Source organism: Danio rerio, chromosome 17, assembly GCF_052040795.2.
Source record: "Danio rerio strain M-AB ecotype USA chromosome 17, GRCz13ab, whole genome shotgun sequence".
Lineage (NCBI taxonomy): Eukaryota > Metazoa > Chordata > Actinopteri > Cypriniformes > Danionidae > Danio > Danio rerio.
Genome location: NC_141037.1, coordinates 50,387,726 through 50,413,983, shown reverse-complemented (window position 1 = coordinate 50,413,983; position 26,258 = coordinate 50,387,726). Strand labels below are relative to the sequence as shown.

At 35.5% G+C, this 26,258-nt stretch overlaps 1 protein-coding gene across 5 annotated transcripts; it reads right to left on the bottom strand.

Moving 5' to 3' along the window:
- Positions 1-2,772: 2,772 nt before the first annotated feature.
- Positions 2,773-23,645, bottom strand: si:ch211-202f3.4. 5 transcript variants are annotated; one of them, XR_015513776.1, is made up of 14 exons: positions 22,985-23,645; positions 18,048-18,305; positions 17,896-17,968; positions 15,085-15,203; positions 14,860-14,993; positions 14,602-14,776; positions 12,127-12,201; positions 11,652-11,737; positions 11,492-11,566; positions 11,178-11,368; positions 7,766-7,936; positions 5,382-5,590; positions 4,965-5,296; positions 2,773-4,830 (listed from the first exon to the last, which is right to left on the bottom strand). XR_015513776.1 is itself a non-coding variant. In XM_087291048.1 (14 exons), exons 2-14 carry the CDS (start codon positions 18,276-18,278, stop codon positions 5,272-5,274), a joined length of 1,572 nt encoding a protein of 523 aa, XP_087147174.1. In that variant the 5' UTR covers positions 18,279-18,305; positions 22,985-23,645; the 3' UTR covers positions 2,773-5,271. The 5 variants fall into 5 exon arrangements, 2 of the variants coding, with proteins under 2 accessions (XP_087147174.1, XP_087147173.1); XR_015513777.1 differs by having other exon boundaries at positions 2,773-4,814; positions 5,059-5,296; XM_087291048.1 differs by adding an exon at positions 5,692-5,703 and having other exon boundaries at positions 2,773-5,296; positions 7,770-7,936.
- Between the last annotated feature and the right edge of the window lie 2,613 nt (positions 23,646-26,258).

Below are 26,258 nucleotides of genomic sequence, written 5' to 3'. Positions count from 1 at the left end.
CCACCCTAGGGGGAATCCAGTGGAACGATTTAATCGTACACTGCTCCAAATGCTTGGAACACTGGAAAATGAGAGGAAATCTAGGTGGAAGGAGTATGTAAAACCCCTAGTGCATGCCTATAATTGCACCAGGCATGACACAACTGGATATACTCCCTACGAGCTCATGTTTGGGCGACAACCTCGTCTTCCTGTTGACTTGGCATTCGGGTTGCCAGTGGACACTCCCAACAAGTCTCACTCACAGTATGTGGAAAACTTGAAGAATCGTTTACGTGAAAGTTACGAGATGGCTACCAAAAATGCTGGAAAGATTGCAGAACGTAACAAGCAAAGGTTTGACAAGCATGTAGTCGCCTTAACTCTGGAAGAAGGTGACCGAGTTCTAGTGAGGAATGTGCGTTTGCGAGGCAAACATAAATTAGCTGACAAATGGGAGCAAAATGTTCATGTTGTTGTCAAGAAAGCACATAACCTACCGGTGTATACTGTCAAACCAGAAGGAAAGGATGGTCCGTTACGAACTTTACACCGTGACCTCTTGTTACCCTGTGGATTTTTGCAATCAAATAAGCTTGTAGAACCTCCAAAACAGAAACCAGCCAGGAAGCCTCTAACCAGATTTTCCCTTAACAATGAGATTCAGGAATCAGACTTAATTTCCGAAAACTCAGAATCTGAGGAGGAACACATCGTCAGTAATGTGCCTGAAGGAACATTAAGTTTTGAAACTCAAATTATTGTTGGTCCTGAGTACATACCAGTTGGGGAGTCTGGTGTTAGCTTAACAGTCCTCGATCCTGCTGTGGAAGACGTGTCTGTTCCGGAATCTGTAGTAAGTAATCCAGAAGAACCTGCAAAGAAACACTTACCTGGTGTGGAACCTGTGGAAAAAGAAACAAATGAGTTAATTGAAGTAGAAAAAAATTCCAATGCACTTGAGTCAAGTAACACTGTGCCATTTGTCCTGACTGAGAAAAACTCAGAGTTGGAGCAATCCTCAGAGCTTTGGAGTGAGTCCCCTGATCAAACAGCCAAAAATGTGCCAGATAGTTTTGAGTGGGAAACTGAACAAAATCTGATACCCAGCAATGTGGGACATACTGAAATTTTGCAGAATGAGCAACCCACTTGTAATGAACCAGATGATATTTTACTCAGACGATCACAGAGGGAGCGACGGCCTCCCAAGAAGTTTGAATATCCCCAGTTAGGGAATCCACTTACCTTAGTTATACAGTCTTTGTTACAAGGCCTTGATACAGCTCTCTGTTCTTCTTTAGAGAAGTCAGTTGTTGCTCCAGTGCGTCATCTGTGAATACTGTTTGCTGTGCAATGCAAAGGGACTTGCATGTATTCGAGAGGGGAGGGTGTAACCCAGGTTACTGTAGTCCTTATTAAGCCCTTTAACCAAATAAATAAATAAGAACAATAACTGGAGTACATGTAAAATAATTTTATTTGTATTTTGTAATAGTCACAATGTTATCAAAAAGAAAAAAAGAAACATTATATAATCGTAGAATACAGATAAAATTAAATGCATCTATTTAACTGCGAGTGAAAAAAATACTAGCTCCGCCTCCCGTAATGACGTCATCTGCGCGCGTTGAGTTGAGAGAGAGGCAGAATCACAGCGTGAGAGAGGAGTGAAACGAGAGAAACATGAACAGCTGAAGCGAGCTCGCGGCCCGCGTATTGTATAGCTGTAAAATTTGAGAAATTAGAAGTAAGACAAGCAGTTGAAACTTGATTTAGTTGCTGTAATATACTATTGTCCGTACTCAAACCCCCAATCGCGTTTGGACCAAGGACAGGAATCGTCTGAAGCACAGATCTGATTAGGCTGTATTTTTTTTTTTTGGTTCATAAGTGATTTTTCCTTCAACTATAACTACTATATTTCTTGGTGAGTGAATTTTATATTATTGTATTTCACTAAAAGTGATTGTTATAAGTCATTTATGGTGTAAATGGTTCATAAATATAGTCTGAATGTATGTTAAATGGTTAAAATGCACATTAATGTGAATCTAAGTGTGGATTAAGAGCAAATCTGCAGTTTAAATGTTTTTGGGGAGTGTATTAGTGTTACAAACGGACATCTGCAGTTGTCCATGTGCTCTTTTAGCATGTGCAAATGGCTCACATGTGTTTTGCTAACCGTGTGCTTAAACTAGCATGCTAACAGAATGTGAGTGCATCTATTAAGATGTTTTTTCAGTTTAATAGCTATATACAAATACGAAATTGCAATTGTAGTGAAGATAATGTGGTTTAATATGAGAGTTGATACTTTATTGTACATTTATCCTATTTTATTTAAATTGGTTAAGTTTATGTGAGAACTGTTTGTATGCACTGATTTATATTCATTGTTGAAAGGTGAATGGAAATTAATGGTGCCTTTCCACCTTGTCTTTTCAAGGTTGGGTTTTTTTTTTTGTGTGTTCTTTTCCTCTGTTTTGGTTTTCCATCTTCTCTGTTCGTGATCCTGACACCTGACATTTGGAGTGTGGAGTTCTAGAAGTCCAAAGTATTCTTGTTTCTGCCATCTTGGAGGACATTCGCTGTTGGTGGAAACTGGCGAGCCGCCCGGTTTTATGGAACCAATATTTCGTGTTGCCCAATTCATCTGATTGGTAGGAAATTTGAGTTTATATTTTCCATCGTCTATCGGACACAGGAACGACTGGAAGCCAGAGTCATATTTAGTTCTATTTTTCTGGAACTGAGCTACTAATCAGTGTTAAAACAAAACACTGCAACGGGTGCATTATAAACATTTGAGTTTATTGAACTGAACTTGAACATTTCACAACCAAACAGGTGATCAATCATATTTGTTTGATGGACTAGTGAATCATTTTGCCGAATCACTTTGGTATCTGACAAGAAATTATTTTCTGGGTTCAATTTTCTAGCCGTTTTTTTTCCTAATTGAAGTGTTTCAATTATTACTATAGTCTTATTTACCTGAGGAGTGCTGAAGTTGTTTATATTTACCTTTTACATTTTGTTTTTGTGAAGAAAACACTTGACGTAGTGTGAAAAGCCTTTATTTTATTTTATTACTTTATATTTGGGGAAATATACATTTCAAAGTCCAAATTTGAGAATAATTAGTTTGTTATTTTATTTAATTTATTTCATTTCTCACTAATATTTACAATATAAATCATATATATTTTGATACAAAAATTCCTGTCTTGTGTCATCATTTCCCTTGTCTTGCTGCAAAGTTGGCTCCAGAGCGAACTTAAACTTCTGATAACTTGGTCCAAAGTTGATAGTATAATATTGTAATCTCCTTGGTTTCTATATCGTGCGGGTTACACAATGTTTGATACCGCACGGCGAATGAGAGAAAAAAAACTCTGCATTTCCCGGAAACTTAGATACACATGGCAGGTAGCGTCAGAAAGCCGCGTGTGTTATTCCGGTCACTAAATGCGGTAAAAATCCTACACGAGGTTAAAGTTTGGTTGTGGTGCTAACATGTTTACACTCGGTGCAATAGTTTGTTAGATACGAACAAACTGAATAAACAAAGAGCACTGGTCGCTCACCTACCAATTCTGTAGAGACAGGACAATCACCAGCAACTAGAGCTGCATCTTTATTAAGAGAAGACTACAAGCGAATCCGGATCTCAGCGTTTGCAGATGAGAACAGCTCTCAGGTTAACAATAATCCTCCTTAGACACGTAAGTTATTGTTGTCGTGCGTCGCGTACACTGTTAATCCACACGTGACTCCAGCTGCGCTCTCACAGAGAAAAAATGAAAACGAAACTTAACTGCAGCAAACTATAAAAGCAACACTTCACGCTTGTTTTGCCAATACAACGTGGCGACTCTGCCGTCTACACTGTGACAGTAATGAATATTAATGAAGTTGCACAATAGAGCGCGCTGATTGGTTTGAACCAAGCTTTACTCATGCATTAATGCATCACACTGTAAGACGCAATAAGACACACTCTGGCACAGACATCCAGTCTGCACGCTGGAATACAGGCTATTATGTCATGACCGTGACGCAGCTTCAAAAATCTGTTTCAAACCGGAAGTACGAATTTGCTTGAAATAACGCAAAAACAACCAATTTACACTTTTTAGTGAAATATAGGTGTCCTAAAAGTGTTTTTAGCAGTGTGGGACACATATACAACTGTCAACAGCTCAAAAATGTGTTTTGGTGTTTTGTGACCCTTTAAAGGGCCATGAAACCCCCTCGTTTCAGCAGGGTGTTTTCACACCTCTACTTTGGAAAAAGTCAGAAAAGTGGGCGTGTCCAGCTCTGTTTAGGGGGAGTGTCGGAGGAACTAAAGTGGGAGGGTGTGGGAGTGTCTATTTGAGCACACGCGAGTTTCAGAGTCAAAATACACACATACACACACACACACACACACACGGGAGAAAGTGATGGTGTTTACATGGACATCTGTAGTCGAATTATTTGCCAAATCATTAAATGGTGGACTTCAAAAATTAGAAGTACGAATTTGCTTGAAATAACGCAAAAACAACCAATTTACACTTTTTAGTGAAATATAGGTGTTCTAATAGTGTTTTTAGCAGTGTGGGACACATATATGACTGTCAACAGCTCAAAAAAATGTGTTTTGGTGTTTCGTGACCCTTTAAGGGCTGGGGCTGCATTCTAGTCCATTGTTTTATACCCATCACTCCATGTCCTTCCTTCTGATGTACCTATAATCATTGATTACGTCACACAAGTGTTCACTACTGGTGGAACATCTGTATGGGTTTAAATGGATATCCCTACAGCAGAGATGTCCAAACTCGGTCCTGGAGGGCCGGTGTCCTGCATAGTTTAGCTCCAACTTGCTTCAACACACCTGCCTGGAAGTTTATATCTAGTAAGAGCTTGATGAGCTGGTTTATGTGTGTTTAACTGGGGTTGGAACTAAATTATGCAGGACATCGGCCCTCCAGGACCGAGTTTGGACACCCCTTCCCTAAACCCTTGAGCATATAGGAACTACACTGTTGTGAAGTCACAATCGCATTGCATTCTAGGACATATAGGTGCTGGAGTGGACATGCAAAAGCTGACTTGCTCCCTTGGTCAAATTCGAGGGATCAAGGGTATGTCCATGTAAGCTTTCTTCTTTCACTTGATGAAGTAGGATGCACTTCAAAATTGAGCTAGGGATTCCCCCGAGGGAACTCGTTTCTAAAAGTGGAGTGGAACGCAGCCCAGTGCTGGCTCTGCCCTGCACCCTCTCCTAATAACTTCTCCATTCTACTCAGTAGTCTCTTGAATTTGCCTGTTGGATAGAAAAGAACTTTATATCACAAAGCAATGAGACGTATGTGTTTTTATCATACAGTATAATAAAACTAATAACGTACTCTAAGTGTGTTTCATGCTTTGAGAAGACAGACAGGACGAAGGAGGCAGTCTCGCCAGGATTCTTTGTGCAGGGCACGATCAGGTACTCCCCTGGCTCCAGTCTGAAGAATTTCATCACCTCTCTCAACCAAACTAAATCATCAGTGTGTGCCACAGGCTCTCGGTCAGCGAAAAACTCCATCGCAAACCTCTCATTCTGATGTCTCATCTAAAAAAAAAAAAAAGAAAATGAAGTGTGTCTTTGTGTATTTAAAAACAATATACATCAACAATATTTCTTGAATTGTAATTTGGAGTAATTTCACTTGCCTCTAATGGTATCTGTAAAAGATAAATAACAGTAGAACGATGATCATGAATGAGATAAATGGATAATGGACAAAACTCAAAAGAAATGTTAGGAGAATAACAACTTTTAAAAGGTTAATGAACACTAGACAACATTTAAGAGACAGCTCAACCAAAGTTTTTAAATCATTTACTTATCTTTAAGGTCACAAACAGGTTTGAGTTTCTTATATTGAACACAAAGGAAGTTATTTTGAAAAATCTTGAAAACCTGTAACCACAATGTTTGACAATGGAATATATAAATTTGACACTGTAATATATCATTTTGTATTAAAAAAAAATTCATATATTAACTCAAACTAACCACTTCAGGATGAGTAAATTTTCATTTTGGGTAAACAAATACATTCATGATTATTTTTTTAATAACTAATTTCTTTTGTCTTTGCCATGATGATATCATGTTTTACTTGATATTTTGCAAGATACTAGATTTCAGCTGAATATGTCACAATCCTTTCGTTTGCCTGTCAAGTGGTCCATGTGGGATCTGTTATTGTCATGTGATTCCTTTGTTCAGTTTTTCCGCCATTCGTTCGTTTTATTAGTTCTACCTGTGTCACACCCCTGTATGTATTCAGTTTAATCATATCTAGTACATTTATACTCATGAGTTTCATTAGTTCTTTGTCTGGTATTATATTGTCATCCTGTTCCTTTGTGTGGTCCTGGCATGTGAGTGGTTATATATATATATATATATATATATATATATATATATATATATATATATATATATATATATATATATATATATATATATATATATATATATATATAGTATAGTTGAAGTCAGAATTATTAGCCCCCCTGAATTATTAGCGCCCCTGTGTATTTTTTCCCCCAATTTCTGTTTAATGAAGGGAAGATTGTTTCAGCACATTTCTAAGCATAATAGTTTTAAAAACCTATTTCTAATAACTGATTTATTTTATCTTGATGACAATAAATAATATTTTACTTGATATTTTTCAAGACACTTCTTTACAGCTTAAAGTGACATTTGAAGGCTTAACCAGGTTAATATGGTGAACTAGGCAGGTTAGGGTAATTAGGTAAGTTATTCTATAACGATGGTTTGTTTTATACACTATCGAAAAAAAATAGCTTAAAGGGGCTAATAATTTTGTCCCAAAAACAGTTTTAAAAAAATTCAAAACTGCTTTTATTCTAGCCAAAATAAAACAAATACAACTTTATCTAGAAGAAAAAATATTTTCAGACCTACTGTGAAAATTTCCTTGCTCTGTCAAACATCATTTGGGAAGTATTTAAAAAAGAATAAAAAAATCAAAAGGGGGCTAATAATTCTGACTTCAACTGTATATATATATATATATATATATATATATATATATATATATATATATATATATATATATATATATATATATATATATATATATAAATATATTATACATATAGTGCGTTGTGCCCCCACCAGTGCCGAAACACAGCCATATCGCACTCTGCAAAATAAACTGTGAAACTCTGACCAATGTGAGGAGAGTTTACTCACATGTGACTTGTATTAGCTCTTTTGGTCCATTTAGAAACTTTGCAGTGTGAAAGGGAACCGCACCAAGAACAATGAGCAATAATGTAACAAATTTAATCTCTGTTTCGGAACAAATGAATCGATTCATAGGTGTGAAAGCACCCTAAGACTCTCATTTCTTGTGGGGGCTGATAAAATATACCTTAGAAGTTTAACTATTAAGAAAAGAAAAAGTATAATACTGTGAAACAAGTCCTTGTTCTCTTAGTTGGGAAAATGTTAAAGAAGAATATGATTCTTCCTGGATGTGTTCTTGATATAGAGGACGCATGGATGCAGACTTGGGCACCGAACTCCAGAAGTCATTGCGACTGGAGGTGGGAAGAGCAGAATTTTATATAGATTCATTATTAAAGTGCTATCTAAATCAAGTTTACATATTGCTATGTCATGTTCAGTGTTATCTATAGACTGTTTACAACTGGGTATCTTTACGTACTGTGCGTAAATATGCATCACTCTGTCTGCCAATACTAACCTCAAAGACATAAAAGCCAATGTCATAATTTTCTTGGCTATTTCTGTTTCTCTTCTCATGGTTCTGCATCAGGGACACCAGTATATTTTCAGGGCGCTGCCCACTAGCACAATCCTCATTCAGCTCGTCAATTGTCACCCGAAACTGAGGATTCTTCCAGAAGGTCTCTGTAACACAATAAATAAAGGCTTGTAATATTAGTTTTTAATGCATTAATTTTACATTGTATCTGGCTTACTTGTACGGTACATGCCTGATATATACAGTGGTGATCAAAGACAGAGAACAACCCACAATTTGAAAAAATTCAACGACATTGCTTTCTCCCATTGAAGTTGTCAAAACTATAGTAAAAGAACATTTTTTATAATATTTTTTCATCAAAAATTCTGAAGCACAGTTTAATAAAATTAAATGAGGCCTTTGAAAAAGAACACTGATCGAAATTAGGGAACGCTTTTTCTCACAGACAGTTACAGGTGTTCATCTGCACCAGGTGGTAATTTCTTTAATTATGACAAAATTTATCTGACAACCAAACTGTCCAGTTTTCACAGATTTTGCAAGAGAATTTTATCATTGCAAATATGAATTCTAAAATATTGCATGTGTATACATGTTTTAAGCACTTTTTTCAAAAGCATTTTTATTTTAGAATCAGAATCTTTGTTACTATATAAAATACAACGAAATTTACATTTGCCTTTCCCTTCAGTGCAGTCCTATTTATCTAAAGCAACAACAATAATAACAAGAGATAAAAAGATAAAGTGGCAACAATAATTAATCATTGAAGGAGTAACAATACAATACTAAAAGTGCGTATGATGTGCGTATAAAGTGGCAAGTGCATTTCCTAGCAGCAGGTTAAAAAGTGAGTAAGATTAAAATAATTTTGGCCAGAAACACCCTCGATTTAATGTCCATTCATTATTGCAACAGCCCTTGGATATGTACTATTTTTTAATCTGTTTGTTTTAGTTTTTATGGTCCTATATCGTCTCCCTGAAAGTAACATTTGAAATAGATGGTATGCTGGATGAGACGAGTCCTTCAGGATGCTGCATGCTCTGCTTTAGCTGCGAGCCTTTTTTAATCTCATTGTGTTGACAACCTTTTGGAGAGAAGCTGTTTCCTGGGCAGTGCAACTGGCATACCACACAGGGATGCAATATGACAGCACACTTTCAATGGTGCATCCGTAAAAGGACACTAGCAGTTCTTGGGCTAAGTTGTTATTTTTAGCACCCTTAGAGTCGCTGCTGTGCCTTTTTGACCAGTGCTGTAGTGTTGGTTTTCCATGATATGTTGTGGTACAGATGCAAATACTTGAAATTACTGACAATCTCCACACAGTCCCCTTGTATTTGTATGGGCAGAGAAACTGGTCTGTTACCTCTGAAATTCACTATGATTTCCTTTGTTTTTAGGGTATTGAGGGCCAAGTTATTATCACTGCATCATAAAGCCAGTTTATTTACTTGATCTCTGTATGCGGTCTCATCTCCATCCGTGATGAGCCCGACCACTGCAATATCATCCGCAAACTTCAGGATATAATTACTTGAATGGAAGGGAGTGCAGTCGTGTGTATAAAGAGTGTACAGTAAGGGACTCAGCTAACATCCCTGTGCGGAGCCTTTACTAAGGCTGAGTGCTGGAGAGACATGGTGCCCTACCTTGACTCTCTGTGAACGGCTACTAAGGAAATCTTGAATCGAGAGGCAAATAGAGAGAAGGAAACCTTTACTTCACTACATTCCAAAACAAAACATTCTACCTTTTAAGAAGAAATTTTATTTCAATTGAAGGATGATTCACTGATTCAAATGATCCATTTAGAATGAATCTCCAGCAAATGATTCACTGATTCAAATGAACTGTTCAGACTGAGGCTGTTTCTCAATATGTGTTCTTCAGTTGTCTTGCATCTTTGTGTTCTCGTTTAATGTCATCATGAACTGCCAAAGTTCAGTTCCAATACTCAAGACCGCAAGAAGAGAGGATGCATGAAACTTCCTGGATGTTTTCCTGATATCGAGGAAGCATGGATGCAGACTTGGGCACCGAACTCTCTAGGAGTTCCAGAAGTCATTGCGACTGGAGGTGGGAAGAGCAGAATGTTATATAGATTCATTATTTAAGTTCTGAGATAAAACTTATTTATCTCAGGAGTTTCCCTAAATGAGACGGTGAATCTAAACATTACCAAGAAAATCTTAATAAACACATTAAGGGTGTTTATTTGATGAAGCTCCTATTAAAATCAGTTTAATTTAAATATATATGTTTTGAAAAGGGGAAAAACAATAAATCGTTGTATGAATGCTGTGATGTTTAAATAATTTTCCATTAAAAACACGTAAAGGTCATGTGACTTGACTTCTCCTGAGTTCATTCTTCCGAGAACAGCCAGTATTGTCAGTATATACTGATTCAAATGATCCATTCAGAGTGAGTCTCCCCAATAAATAACTTGCTGATTCAAATGATCAGTTCAAAGTGAGTCTGCAGTAAACAATTCACTGATTTTACATTATTGTGGTTTCCCATGTTTTCACTTGACTTGACAATTTCACTTGACAATTTTTCATTAATTACATTTTCTTGCAAAATAAACATTCACCAGTAAGTGCTTTTACTTGTATTACTAAAATAAAAATCAAGTGCTTATCAACTAATATTGAAAAGAAGAACTTTATATTTCTACCTCTGTAAGTGTATTCACACACCTGATTTACTTTGTCCAACACTGTTACTATGTCATTAACTCATTTAAGTCCCCAATAAGGGTGATCATCCACAAAAGAAAAATGTGTAAGAAGACATGGGCAATCGGTTCAGCACTGCAACTGCTCCTTTGGCAACATGCAATTCCCTGTCACCGTTCATTGTCCAATCAGTCCAAAGATTTAATGCAGGACAATAATATCCATCACGCAGCAAATTGGGAAGCTTATAACATTGAAATAACGAATTGGCAGACCAGAGTCCTGACCTAAACCTGATTGAAAATCTCCAGAAGAGAAACTCAAAGTAACTCAAGCCAAGGGTCTCTAAACTCTCAATAAATTTGTAGCCTTCAGATTTTTCAAGCTGCTTTCTCTAATTTTTATAGCTATTTTTTTCACAAAATAAAAGAATTTCGTTGATGTGCTGTTGGTATTTTGCAAAATACTGTTCTGTATGCTTTGCTAAAGACAGATTTTGAACAATAAAAATGGCATTATTTCTGAGAATAATTACATTTATAAATTGCTATAGAGAGTAAATCTGTTTACTGAATCAAATCTGATCTTGGCTGTATTGTGTAGAACTAATAGCCTTTTGTCATTTCACCACACTGGAACTGATTGATATGTTAGCGCTTTATACAAAACCGCATGTGTTTGCACTGAATAATAGTACCTGTCTTAATGATGTCACCACCAGCTGTAAGGTGGTGTATGAAAGTATTATACATGAATTTCTCTGCATTCCATCTGCCAAAATGGCGTTTGGAGGTCCAGTGGCAATCAGAGGAACCATCCAGAAAATCAGGACAGAGACAGCAGATATCTATGCTTTCAAAAAGTCTGGTGAAGTCTTCCATCGACATCCTGCAGCAAAGATGTGTGTAAATAAGTCAATATGGGATGTAGTACTTTGTAAATGAGGAAGTCATTTTTTAATAAAGGGAGAGATGACGTGACACGTGACAGTACTCAACACGTTGTGCTCACCAGAACTCCCCATCATTTAAAACTTCACGGCAACATTTGCGGGCCTCCTCACAAACCGTCTCCCACAAAGGTGACCTGAAAATAAATGACCAACACATGCGTACATTCAGTGTAAATCCTACTACTTTGTTTGTGAAGTGACATTTTTTACAGCACTTACTCATCACTCCAGTCTCCTTGCCACTCTTCTTCACCCCATGGATTTAACAGTCTCACCAGCTGAACTGGGTTTTCCTCACTTATTACCTGTTGTTCAAAGCCAGATGTTATAAGAGTATTAAAAAGGGGCCTAGTAACCTGGAACTAGTACCTCAGCCCACTTTCCACAAAACTTGCCAATAATTTACGTACAATTCACTGTAGTTTCCAGGTGAACAGAATATTTTGGCAGTAAAACAACTTTACTTGATAAAAAACTTCATAAAATACCACTAAGACTAGTAGAAGCAAGCTGAAAGGCATGGTTACTTTAGTGTTTTTCCTGTATGTTTACTCTGAGTTTAAGGCAGAGTTTAATACAGGTTTAATTTCTGAACTACCATGGTAAGTATGACCAACATAATAAGACTATGGTTAAGACACACAATTGTGTAGCCCAAAATAAGCACACAAAATACGCAAACAGACAGCCTTACCTCAAATACCCCGGTCACAGTGTAAGCATGGTCTGCAATTATGCCATGCAGTAACTCATTTTCTTCAGGTGAACCCTGAAGACAACAACAACAAATGGAAGCTTGTAATAACAGCTACTTGCTGGTTGCCTACAGCAGATTTATGATTGACAGATTATTATTATTATTATTATTATTAATTTCACACATTTAATTCTGAAAAAGCAAAAACAGTATGGTGATATACTGTACATATAAGACTTCTCTCTTTTAATTTCTTAAATAAGGGCGAAGCAGTGGCGCAGTAGGTAGTGCTGTCGCCTCACAGCAAGAAGGTTGCTGGGTCGCTGGTTCGAGCCTTAGCTCAGTTGGCGTTTCTGTGTGGAGTTTGCATGTTCTCCCTGCGATTGCGTAGGTTTCCTCTGGGTGCTCCGGTTTCCCTCACAGTCCAAAGACATGCAGTACAGGTGAATTGGGTAGGCTAAATTGTCCGTAGTGTGTGAGTGCGAGTGTGTGTGTGAATGTGTGTGGATGTTTCCCAGAGATGGGTTGCAGCTGGAAGGGCATCCACTGCGTAAAAACTAGCTGGATAAGTTGGCGGTTCATTCCGCTGTGGCGACCCCAGATTAATAAAGGGACTAAGCTGACAAGAAAATGAATGAATGAATGAATGAATGAATGACAACTGTAATTTAATAAATCAGATTTTTTTAAGCTGTTAAAAATGTTTTGAATTAGAATTTTTCCTCTTCCCTGTTGATCTGAATTTCTGGTTTTGAATTTTAGAATATTAAATTTGATGTTTTGAAGTTCTTTATCTTGAAAATTTGAAACTGTATTTTTACAAACTGGATATCTGCAGTCTAGGAATTCAGAAAACAAGAATATCTGAAGTTTGAAAATGCATCTATAAAAAAAAAAGCTGCCTTGAAAAATTCAGTGGTCTTAAATTTCAGATTTTCAATATTTAAGTTATGCAATTTAAATTCAAAATGAGAAAGTCAAATTAAGAAATTCAAATTTCAAAACATTCAGATTTATTAAATTACAATTGTCAATAATTCAAATGAACACAATACAAATTCAGATTGTTTTGGCATATTATTAGCTCTATACTACTATTAGTAATACAGTTTGGACAACACTTAGAGCCAGGTCGCTATTGTTTAAAGAAAAGTGTCTACATGTAATCCAAACTATCTTACATTTATTTACTTAAATAAAACACTTAATACAGTGGTTTTCAATCTTGGTCATGGGCAGCCACCTCTCTGCACAACCAATGATGCAATCCATGCACACACACTCACATAGTCTTATGCATAAGTTGGGCCACCCCTGATAATGTTCATAACTGCAAGCTATAGCCTGTTGGCCTTCCAAATCAGAAAATTAATTTGGATATATTTTATACCCTAGTGAAAAAGTAACATTTCAGTTCTGACATAACATTTATTTAATCAACAGATGCAATGGAATTTAAGTCCTAACAAAAACAGACAGGTGCAAAATTTGCGCACCCCAACAGAATAATGACATTACTCTTTTGTGCAGCCACCTTTTGCTGAAATAACAGCCTGTAGACACTTCTTACAGCCAAGGATGTGCCTGAATTCTTGCTTTTTCTAGTTAAATGGGGTGAGAAAAATAGGGTAAGCAAAATAATCTTGTTTTTTCTTTTGGCATAAGAATATTTTTCTTATCCCATTGGCAGATTATTTAGCTTTTTTTAAGGAAAAACTCACTTGATTGTGGCATATTATTTCTTTAAAAAAGACTTAATGTTTTGCTTGTCTAGAAAACTAGACTAATTATTAGATATTAGGACTAGAAACAAGACAAAAAAAAATCTAAGTAAGAAAATAATTTTTGCAGTGAAGGCATTTTAGAGCATTCTTCATTGCAAAATTTCTCCAGTTCAGTGCGGTTTGATGGGTGCAGAGCGTGAATGGTCCGTTTCAAAATAATCCATAGATTTTTATTGATGTTTATGTCTGGGGACTGGGATGGCCATTCTAGGACATTCTATCATGTCTGAGCATCAATTCCTTGGTAGATCTGGAACTGTGCTTTGGGTCATTGTCCTGCTGAAACATCCAACCTTGCCATAACTTCAGCCTCTTGACTGATTCCAGAACATTGTTCTTCAGAATCTGCTGATACTGAGTGGAATCCATGCCACCTTTAACTCTGACAAGGTTTCCAGTACCTGTGCTTGCCACACATGATGGACCCTCCACCATATCTTACAGTAGGGAGCAGGTTCTTCTCCTGGAATGCTGTGTTCTTCTTCCATCATGCAAATCACCTATGGTTGTGGCATCTGTCCACAGTAAATTTTTCCAAAATGATTCAGGCTTGTCCAAATGAGCCTTTGCATACCTTACCTTTCTATATGGGTCATGTATATTTTGTACAATATGTATAATTTATAATCAATCTATTACATTCCTTTAAGAGAAGAAAAAGAAAGATTAAGAAACATTTCTTTCTTACCTCTGAATTGGAACCGCAACCAATAAGCGTCTTTGATATAAATGCACATTCCATGATTTTCCACAAGTCAGCAGGAGCTGAACTCAGTGTGTAATACATATGCGTCCCACCAGTGAAGTCCATTAGGGCCTCAGAAATGAAGCCAGCGTTCAAGTCAGCATAGGACCCACACACCCTGTAAAGACAAATGTACTTGAGTCTTTTAAACCTGTTGATGGATGATGAAAAATGCAGAACATTGCTTCTTTCAAATACTACTTGGCATAAGCTTTCTCCAGTAAGGCAGGCCAAAACTCATTCGACGTTTTTGAACACACAAAAAGCAGTTCGTCATCAATAGTTGGAAGCTGGTCATCAATAACAACATCAATCCATTTTTCAAACCGCCAGAACTGTAGGACAAACAAACATGGTGGAAAATATAATAGAAACCAAGCAAACTATTTTGAGCTCATTGTAGTATGACAAAAAATAATATGTCACCCTGAAATGAAAAATCCCAGCATAATCCTTGGTGAATGACTGTTCAGCTGGCAGGACTTGTTTCATGATGTCCTTCTCAAAAGTTAGAGCCCCGATCGAAGCCAAGAACCAACAATTTCCTTTAGAAAAATACATATTTACATAACTGGAATACTTATAGAATAAGTCAGACGTAATATAGTGTACAGTTGAAGTCAGAATTACTAAATTTGAATTTGAGTTTGATTTAATTTTTTAATATCAAATATTTCCTAAATGATGTTTAACAGAGCAAGGACATTTTCATAGTATGTCTGATACTATTTTTTCTTCTAGAAAAAGTTGTATTTGATTTATTTTGGGCTAGAATAATAGCAGTTTTAAAAAAAACAGTATAAGGTCAAAATTATTAGCCCATCTAAGCTATTTTCAAATATTACTTACTGTCATCATAGCAAAGATAAAATAAATCAGTTATCAGAAATTAGTTATTAAAACTACTATGTTTAGAAATGTGTTGAAAAAATCTCTGCGTTAAACAAAAATTGGGGAAAAAAATAAACAGGGGGACGAATAATTCTGACTTCAAATGTATATTATTAAGCAAGTTTCACGGCTTTTCATTTTTATGAAGAAACGCAAGATATTTAAAGAAAACAAACAATGACTCAGGACCAAAAAAAATCATACAGTCAAAGTATGATTTGGCCATTACTTACCAAAAAATGTAGTGCAAGTAGAGTAAAAACTACCTGTTGTAAATGCTACTCAAAGGTATGAGAAAACAGTGATTGCAGTTTTAGGGCCCTATCATACACCCGGCGCAGTGTGGCGCAAGACGCGGCGCAATAGTGTTTTGGTAGTTTCAGCTTGGCGCAAGAGTCGTTTTGAGGTGTTGCGCTACGCTGTTTAAATAGCAAATGCATTAGCGCTCATATGTGCGCCCATAGGCGTTCTGGTCTAAAAAGGAAGGCGTCACGAGGCGGATCGCTGGCGCGTTGCTATTTTGAGAATCTATAATAGAGTTTTCATTAGACCAAAACTAACCCGGTCTAAACTCCGGCGCAGAGTTGCGCCTCACTTACACACTGCTTAATACACACAAGAGAGCAATAGGCAAATATCTTTACATATGAAAAAATGTAAATATTAAGGATATTTATATATATATATATATATATATATATATATATATATATATATATATATATATATATAAATATATATATATATATATAGGATATAATAAGAACAGATATAGGATATAAATATAAAGGATTAAAATATTACAAAACATATTATTTTCTAGCCTACATAAACATGAAAAATCACTGCTTTTATGTCTTCTTCATCTCGGGAGGCTTTTTCAGTTCATTCATAACAATTTGCTTTTGTATAATGTTATTATTATTAGCAGTATTATTTATTATATCCATGTTTATATTTGTTTTGTTAAAAACAAGCTTAGATTTGCCCACCTGTCAGGTTTTAAACCATATGGGGCATGGCAGATGTATTTTGAAATAACTCAGTATTTTGACCACACTTGGTCATTATTGTTCATTTATTCGTTTGCTAGAAATTAGAACTGAATTTAGAAATAGTTTTAAAACGAATATTTGCGCTTAACAAACAAAATTATTTATTTATAGGCTAGTTGATGTCTGTGCATAAAGGTTTCCCTATCCAAGAGCGAAAGTTAAAGTAGTTCCATTATCTCTCATTCTCACGCAGTAGATGCTCTGTTTAACAGTTTTCTGTTAACTGTTTGCTTGTGAAATGCTCAGTTTTTCCACTTAGACTTACTTTACGTCCTGTAAATAGCGAATGCGCTCTTGGTGAGACGCAGCTGGCTCTTAAAGGTAATGGGAGATGAGACTCTAATTGGTTTATTCTCAAAACACACCTATAACTCATTAAGAAAATAAACTCAACCCTTTTAGCCCATGCACCGCGGCGCAAATCGCTTTTTCCCGTCCTTAAATTGGAAAAATGAGTTCTGACACGCCCTGAAAGCGTTTGCGCCCTGCGTTTTGCGCTCTGCGCATGGACCGTCAAAATAGAGTCCTTAAAGTTTCTCAAGAGTTTCGTAGCATACGTGTGCGTTTGACGCAGAAGTATAAATCAGCTTTACGGCGCAGCCTACGCGTTGACGCACAGCCCTACGTTGTGGCCATCGGCATCATTGACGCACACCTCTCAAAAAATGTAACTAAAAATCGCAACGACGAGTAGCGCAAACCCTGTGATTAGTCGGCTTGGTAGCGCTGACGAGTCTGGGCGGGACCGAGAGCTGCGCAAGCCCGATGGAGCGACTTTTTACAAGTGTGGAGCCCTGTGAAGGAGCTCCAGATGGAAAGTTTTGTTTTGTGTTTACCTCATGGTTAAAGTTGTTGCACGTCCACTGGTTCCCGCCTCAAAATGAGCGTGTTTGAGCCATTTGTACATTCAGGAAGCATTCAGAAAAAACAAAAGACCAGCGAAAAAACTCGACACAGAAGAACATTAACACCTCACTGCCAACTAGCAATGCAGACCAACAGAAACAGCGCGCAGAAGTGCAAATGCACAGCTACGTGCGTTGCATGGCCCGTAGGTCGCGCCAATCACTTGACGCAGAAGTATAAACCAAGCTTAACAGAAATTTAGAGCTAACCGCAGAACACAGTCCTGATAACAGCTGATATTTTGCAGCTCCATCAAGGGTTGCATGCTGAATTTGCTGTTATAGCCAGGAAAGCAAATGTTGTCAGGGCTTTGAAAAAATTGTTTTGTTACTTTCATGCAACATTATTTTCGACCCCTCTCTCACCTATGTGAACTCAAACCTACCTAATACACTCCCCTGTGCATAGTCAAACCTGGACACATCATCCACAATTAAGTTAGGGTCCGACACCAACTCCTGACAGGAAGAAAATGTGTAAAAAGTTGAATGCTCAAGTAAATGTATTTCCATAGAGAACTTTGTTTATTATACATACAGATGGCCGCTTCCACACAATCTGGGACATGTCCACCTCTGGAGGCACTTCATCAAACAGGCCAATAGAGCTGTTGTCTGGAGGGAACAGCTCATCGCTGTACAGTGTGCTTTCAGTTAGACACTTCTGCTGAAGCTCCTGGTAGTTCTGATCCAAGAAGTACAAAGGACTGGTGAGGGAATCCACTTCATCTTCATTTGGGTTGTGGTGGCAATTGTTTGGAGGAGGCATTTTTATTATCACCCAGAACCCTTTTTGCTGCATACCAAACAAACACAAACACAAAGTGTATCACCACCTCAGTGGACATGACATTTCAAGAGAGTTCACACTTAACTGATGATTGATTATAAAGCTTGTTTGGTATGATGTCCTGGGAGAGAGCCCTAAGCTCATAGGATCCTCGAGCCCAGGGTTCCCTCTCATTTGCAGGATGAGAGGGGAGTTTGAGCTCAGGTGGATGTTGAGAACTCCTCCGCTTGTTAATGCGAATGCAAATTAGGAGTAACTATGGAGAGAAATATTGCTGATTGAGCGCTCGTCTATGGTGTCGATTTGGTTTGGTCAATTTACTTATGTTACATGTCTTTGGCCTGTGGGAGAAAACTGGAGAGTCCGGGGAAAACCCAAGTAAACAGCAGCAATTGGGATGGTGGCATGGAGAATAAGTACATTGAATATAGCTTTTACCACAAATGAATGAATTTTTTCCAAATTTAAAGTTCCTTAAAATTAATCTTTTGATAAAATTTACTGATCCACAGACTGAATGTAATTAGAAGTGGGATGAGCTTTAGAGACAGGGACAAGTTCACATTTATGCTATGTAACTTGGATTTTTGTTAGAATTTTCTTGTTATATCTTGTTACACAGTCACTAATTATGTTCACCTTTGCCTTGCTTAGTTCCTTGTTAGTTGTTACCCTGTGTGTTTGAAGCTGTACAGTATTGCCATTTAACTGTAAATAGTATAAGAGTATATTTGCTCATAGGACAAATAGCGTCTAATCAGACCCTGTCAGAAAATAAATACACTGGATTTGTGAGGATAAAATCAGGCCTGTCTCTAATTCTAACTAATCAGCAGATGTCTATGCCAAAGTGCACTGCAGCAAACTCTTGAGCTGCATGACAAAGCATCACTATTGCAAACCTAGGTGTATTCTTTTCTGATGCAATGTCCTATGACCAATGGGCAGGCCCAGTATTTGTAATAGAGAGATCTTTAGGAACCAATTAATTATGAAAGGGAAAAAGTAATATACTAAATGACCAATTGATATTTAGAAATGTTTTTTTTAACAATTGAATGATAGGAAATACTCCACCTACAGCACATTTATATAATTTTATCATAACAAATGAAATTGAGATTGAGACAATTTCATTTGAGATTTTTAATCCACAGTAGACACATACACTGTAAAAAAATAAACGTTATTTTACAAGTAATTGTCTGTATTTTTTAAAAGAATTTTCCAGGTTTCTTTTTTTTTCATTATACAGTGAAATACACCTTGTTTTACAGATATCTTTTGTAATAAAATTTTTTAGCATTAAATTTACAGTTATGTGTTGGTATTAGGTTATTTTAATGAATAGATTACTCCTGTAAAAACAGGGAAACAGAAATTCTGTCAAATTGTTTGTAGTGAATATAATCATCATTTGAAGATTAACGTGAGGTTAATAATGTCAAATAATAGCCTATTGTTTGTAGGCTGCATATAATGCATGCATTGTAAACTGTTTACTTGACTACTTTAACAATGTTGCTATGCTAATTGTTACGATCACGAGTGATCTAGTGGCTGCAGAAAATACACACATGCTAGTTTAACAAACTACAACTCCCAGCATGCACCTCACACACACAGGTTCCTAATTTGGACTAATTACACACAGTCAGAAGAGCTGTACTCAGCACACACAGATACATTGTTGCTGAGTCTTAAACTGTTTAGTGAGCATTACGACGCATTTCCCCTTGCCTTGCCGCATTTGACCCCTTTGTTTTTTTTTTTTTTTTTTTTGCCGCCTTTACGCTTGGGATTATCTGTATGCACCTGTTTGTTCCTGTTTCAACCTTTAATTGCAAGACAATTCTCTTAATAAACTGCTATTTGATCCTCACCTTTGTTGTGCAGGCATCCTTGGATGACTACAAACCTTGTTTTTGTTGTTGAAACAATGACAAAATGTGTTATTTGTTAAAAAAAATTATAATAAAATTAATTAAAAATTAGATATATAACAGTTTTGTATTGATTCAAGCTAATTGTTTTAGAGTTTAACCTACATATCCTAAAAAAATATTTGTTAAACTATATTATAGCTTATAGTTATATTTACAGTGTTTTATGACAACAGCAATTATCTGCCCCTTTTTAATTATTCTTTAAAATATTTTAAATACAGCTGGGGTGCTTATTTTATGGTAAATGTCTGTAATTTAACAGCTGTTATTTTGCGTATTTTCCTGCACCCCAGCTGCAGGAAAAAAACGTAAAACAACGGATTATTATTATTATTTTTTTTTTACATTGTAAAGTAATAGTCTTTAAAATCACATCAAATCATCTGTATAATTACAAAAAATATTTATATTTACAGTAATGACTTGTAAAATGACTAGTAATAAATTAATAAAATGTCAGTAATTACTTTTTTCTATTTTCACACTTTAAATGCAAATTATCAATAGTAACAAACTGTAATTTAATGAATTTTGACCTTAGAATATGGTCTGTATTTTTACAGTTTACTTGTAATTTTGAGAAATGGTTATTTTCCGTAATTTAACGGAATATCTCTGGAAGCCCTACAGTCTTTTGTCCATTTTTTTACAGATTTTTTTTATAGTGTACGTAATCATATAGCCTAAAAATAAATGTTTAAAATCAGCTTAACTGTATACTTTATTCTTCATTGCTCCCATCAAAAAGATGAAGGACTTTCGCATTTGTGCACATACTTCTGCTCAGTTGGGTAAAATCTTGTCTTTTGCATTTCATTTTCTGACACCTTCCCATCCCAGTATATCTGCCACAACTTATTCAAAACATAAAGGAACTTCACCTACCAACAATGTACACTCAAATGAAGCCAAAAGTCAAAGCACAGCTTATATGCAACCTGTGCACTTACTCTAATCAAATATCTTAGTCTCAAGATTCAGTTGTTTATGAATAAACAACTTTTGGTATCCACAATGTGCATAAATCTGGCCCACAGACAAACACAGAGCACTTTTGATTCCCTTCCTCACAATGAGAGCTCTGTCTGAGCTGACTTGAACTACAGCCAGTGATATGTGAATGTCAGCACAACAATTAATATCATTATAATAAACTGAAAGGTAAAAAATAAATCTATAAATGCCAAAAGAGAAGCCTACCGCTACCGTCCATGAGTGTTACATGTTTCGTTTTTTTTTTGTTTTTTTTGTACCATTTAAATATAATTACACCCCTCATATTTATATAGCCTCGCATGCATGAAACTTGCAGCTCTTGGTTTAGTACCCATGGATACCTGCCAACATGCCAATATGATTAATCCTTTGGCATAACAGACCTTATTATATTTATTTTGATATAGTCATGCATTATACATTTTATATAATCTGATAAAAATTGCTTAATTGCAAATATATATATATATATATATATATATATATATATATTTTTTTTTTTTTTTTTTTTTTCCAAATGATGTTTAACAGAGCAAAAAATATTTCACAGTATGTCTGATTAAACACCATTTTAAGAAAAAAATTATTACCTCCTTTAGGCAAATAGTTTTTTCAATAGTCTACAGAACAATCCATGGTTTTACATTAACTTGCCTAATTACTGGGGCACGTTTCCCAAGCAACGACATAACTCATGGCTGAACATACAATGCATCGTTTGGGAAAAGAACAGTTTAGAGACAAGTGTTTCCCAAAAACCTGTTGATGCTGCAGATCTATTGTTTGAACCATGTTAGTTATAATGTAAAATACCCATAATGATGCTCTAAACGGGGTAAAGTAACAATTTATTTATAGAATAACTATTTCTACTATTTTTACTATTTCTATTTATAGAAGAATAATTTCTTTGTGCAATTTGTATCGTTTTACACACTTTAAATGTCACTTTAAGCTCTATAGAAGTGTCTTGAAAAACATCTAGTCAAATATTATTTACTGTCATCATGACAAATATAAGATGGAGAAGAGTTATTAAAACTATTATGTTTAGAAATGTGTTGAAAGAACATTCCCTCCATTAATTAAATTATTAGCCCCCTCCCTGTTTATTAATAAACAGGGAGGGGGCTAATAATTCTGACTTCAACTGTATATAATAACTATACATATATATATATATATATATATATATATATATATATATATATATATATATATATATATATATATATATATATATATATATATATATATATATATATATCGTTTTTGTAGGCTATACAGTAGTTTAAGTAGGCAATACAGTATATAGGCTATAGCGTCACAGCGTTGTACAGTAAGTAAGTGCATGAACTGAATGGTTCAAACTGAATCATGGTTTGCGAGCCGATTCATTTCACTACTCGGCTTGACAGTTCAATTGAACAGCAACTGAAAATACTGAACACACAACGAGTTATGGCACCGATTACAATCTACTGCTAAGTAAAAACAATCCCACACCGTAAAAAGACAGGTACAATACAGCAATATTCTCGTCTAAAGTATATGTTGCTATTTTATAGGCTGAAGAAATTGTCGGTTTAGCACAAACTGCATTTATAATGTTTGGGATAAAATAGTCTAGCTAAATACAAATTTAAAAATCGATATCTTCAAACTCCATTACTATGTTTATAAAACATTCCAGCTAATATTTCACTTTAAAAGTCACTTGTGCCCAGCTCTCAGCAAACGTACCTCTCTCTGCAGGGTCGAGCGCTCTGACAGACGCTGCACTGGTCAGCTCATTTGGATGAGAACTCGCATACGTGGTGACGTGCTTAAAGGCAAATCGTCATAATAGTAGGTTCTGTAAATTAACACAAATATTCCACCGCCGTAAGTACACATTAGTACACATGCTGTAAATCTGATGTGTGTGTGTGATGAACTAGACTTATTTGTGAATTTGTATCTTGTTAAGTGAAACATGCCTGTTACATCAGTGAATTGTGAGAGCAGGTTAATTCCTTCTCGTAGCATTAAAACATAAATATATAAATACAAATTAAATAAATGATGATAATAATAATAATAATTAATGATACTGCTTATAATTAATTAAGTTAGCTACATTTATAGCACAGTTGTAGTTGTAATTTAAACACTTATAGTTTTTAATCTGGCTGTTTTTTTTTTCTCTGGGGAAAAGAAGTAAATTAACTAAACAGAATGGGATGTAGGAGAATGTATGATCTCTAATGAGAGTAATACAGCAGACAACATCACTTAGGTGTTTAAAAATAAAAAATCTATTACATGCATACAGTACACTTCAAATCCTCTGATCTTTAGTAAAGCTATGCAACATCTTTATCCAAACAGCACTGCTGCTGCTGTTGAGTTGTTCAGAACATTGCTCCATTTTTATTCATTCATTCATTCATTCATTCATTCATTTTCTTGTCAGTTTAGTCCCTTTATTAATCCGGGGTCGCCACAGCGAAATGAACCACTCTCTGGGAAACATCCACACACACATTCACACACAAGGTCATACACTATGGCCAATTTAGCTTACCCAATAAACCTGTACTGCATGTCTTTGGACTGTGGGGGAAACCGGAGCACCCGGAGGAAACCCACGCGAAGGCAGGGAGAACATGCCAACTCCACACAGAAACGCCAACTGAGCCGGCGTTCGAACCAGCGACCTTCTTGCTGTGAGGCGACAGCACTACCTACTGCGCCACTGCCTCGCCCTGCTCCATTTTTATGGTGTGATTATTTAGGAAATGTTGGAGAGATAATGACATCCAGATTCTTTTGGTTTCAAATCCAGGTGTTTCAGAAGGGTTGAACTTCGAGTTTTGAAATGTTGTTATTGTCGAGTAACCTCATCTGCAGTCCCAGTATGTATAAAGAACATGTTGGTTCTTCTTTTCACAATCCTAATACTCACAAGACAAACAAGGAGGGCTTGACTGAACAAGGAACAAGTTGTTCAAAGGCATCTTTTTCATTCATCTTTTTTGTTCAATTGTATTTGTTTTATTAAAACCTGTCTTCTTTATATGTAGTGAAAGTGTTATTTGGAATTGCTAAAAATGCACAAGATCGAGGGCCTGTTCTATAAACTAAGCTTAGAGAAAAAAACAGGCTTATTTTGGCAAGTCAGGTTTATTAATGGCGGATTTGGTTTTATAAATCAAATTTACAATAGTTCAAGCTCAGTTACTCTGGCAACCTATGCTTGGAAACTAGCCTGGTCTGGAGCAGGTTAACTCTCAGGCTAAGTCAAGTTCAAGCTTTTTCAAGGTAAAAATAACATTCGCCTGTCACAATTTGAGACCATTTTAATTCACTTAACCTTTTAATACCTTATTAATACCTCACTTAACCTTTTAATTTGAATAAATCTTTAGTCCCTTAATAGAATATATATATATACACCAAACATCTTCAAGAACAGAATGATAATACATTTAAATTCAAATAAGTTATTGCAAACAAACAAAAAAAAAAATACAAACAACGACATTTCAACAAAATTCTATACTTTTTTCCATGTTTCTGTTGATTTTTTTTCATGTTTATAAAAATTTTACAAATTTTTGGATAGTATATCTTTAGTTTAAAGATTTTTTTTTTTGTTAGATTAGTTCTACATTTTGCTAAGCTAATGTAAAGCTATATATATATATATATATATATATATATATATATATATATATATATATATATATATATATATATATATATACACACATCTTTTAGGGTCAAGTGGCTTTATTTAGAGGTACAAAATTGTACCTTCTACATTTGTACCATTTAAGGGATAATTTTGTAATCCCAAGGAACAAAGTTGTGGACACTGAAGGTACAAAAATGTACCTTATTATATTATAGCATTTTCAGGGTACTGGTCCTTATACAGTACAATTTTGTACCCTAATGTGCTATAAAAGGTACAAAAATTTACCTTTCAAACCTAATTCTGCACTCTAAAAAATAACTCAGGATAGTTCAATACATTATTGTAACTTAAAGATTCTAACATGCTGATTAGATTAAAACTTTTAGGTTGGCAGAATAATTTTATTAATAAGTTTCCAAAACAGGAAAATATTGATAATTACATCCATTTAAAAATGCAGCTAATTTAAAGCTAAATATATCTTTCAGTTACTTTGAAAGAATATTTAACTTGTAGTAACCCAAAGAAATTGGATTGATAAGTCACACTAATGGAGTTGTTTTATATTAAGTCCACACTGATGCACTGATGAGTACATGTTTTTGCTTTGTAAAACAATGAAAACCTGTGTAATACAAAAAAAAATATGTTTTTTTTATGTTAAAAATGTTTTTGTTAAATGTATTTCTCACAAGCATGAACAGTAAATTAGAAAACAAAGAAAAATTAAACAATTTCGGATTTCTTAATTTATTTGAGGTTCTAAACTTGAAAACGTGCATGTAATTAAGTACATAACACTGAATTTGTTTTTAATTTTAATTTATAAAACTAATTGAAACAACTTTTTTTTTTTGAGTACTCGACTTAAAAATTTGAGGTCTTTGCTGTATAAAAATGCCTCTGATTAAAGAGGAAAATATTTGGCTAACATATAGTTTGTTGTCTAAACTTAATTTTATTAGATTTAGTCGTAACTTCAATATTAATGCAAACTGTTGCGTAATTTTTTACCCCCAGTGCTCGGTTGCAGCTTGGAGGGCATCCGCCTCATAAATCATTTGCCAGAGTAATTGTCGGTTCATTCTTTTGTATTGACCCCTGATAAATCAGGGACTTAGCTGAAGGAAAGTAAGTGACTGCAGTATATCTATCAGTTTGCTCCATCTAAACATTTCTTATTTGGATGATTTCCTTTTCGCACTAGCTGCTGACCCCTTACCTCCGTGTGAACGGTGGAATCAACTGTGACAACGGGGTTCAAGTCTGACCAAAAACAGTTCCAAAAAACGGGTAAGACAAAAACAGAATCCAAAAAAATTATCTAAAGTAAAT

Excerpts from the sequence above, each read along its gene's own strand:
- si:ch211-202f3.4 (XM_087291048.1), bottom strand. The coding sequence starts at position 18,278 with ATGCCTCCTCCAAACAATTGCCACCACAACCCAAATGAAGATGAAGTG. Across the intron at positions 14,777-14,859 it reads CTGGAGAAAGCTTATGCCAA|GGTGTGTGGGTCCTATGCTG; the intron begins GTAGTATTTGAA and ends TTGTCTTTACAG. Across the intron at positions 11,738-12,126 it reads CTGTGACCGGGGTATTTGAG|GTAATAAGTGAGGAAAACCC; the intron begins GTAAGGCTGTCT and ends TTTGAACAACAG.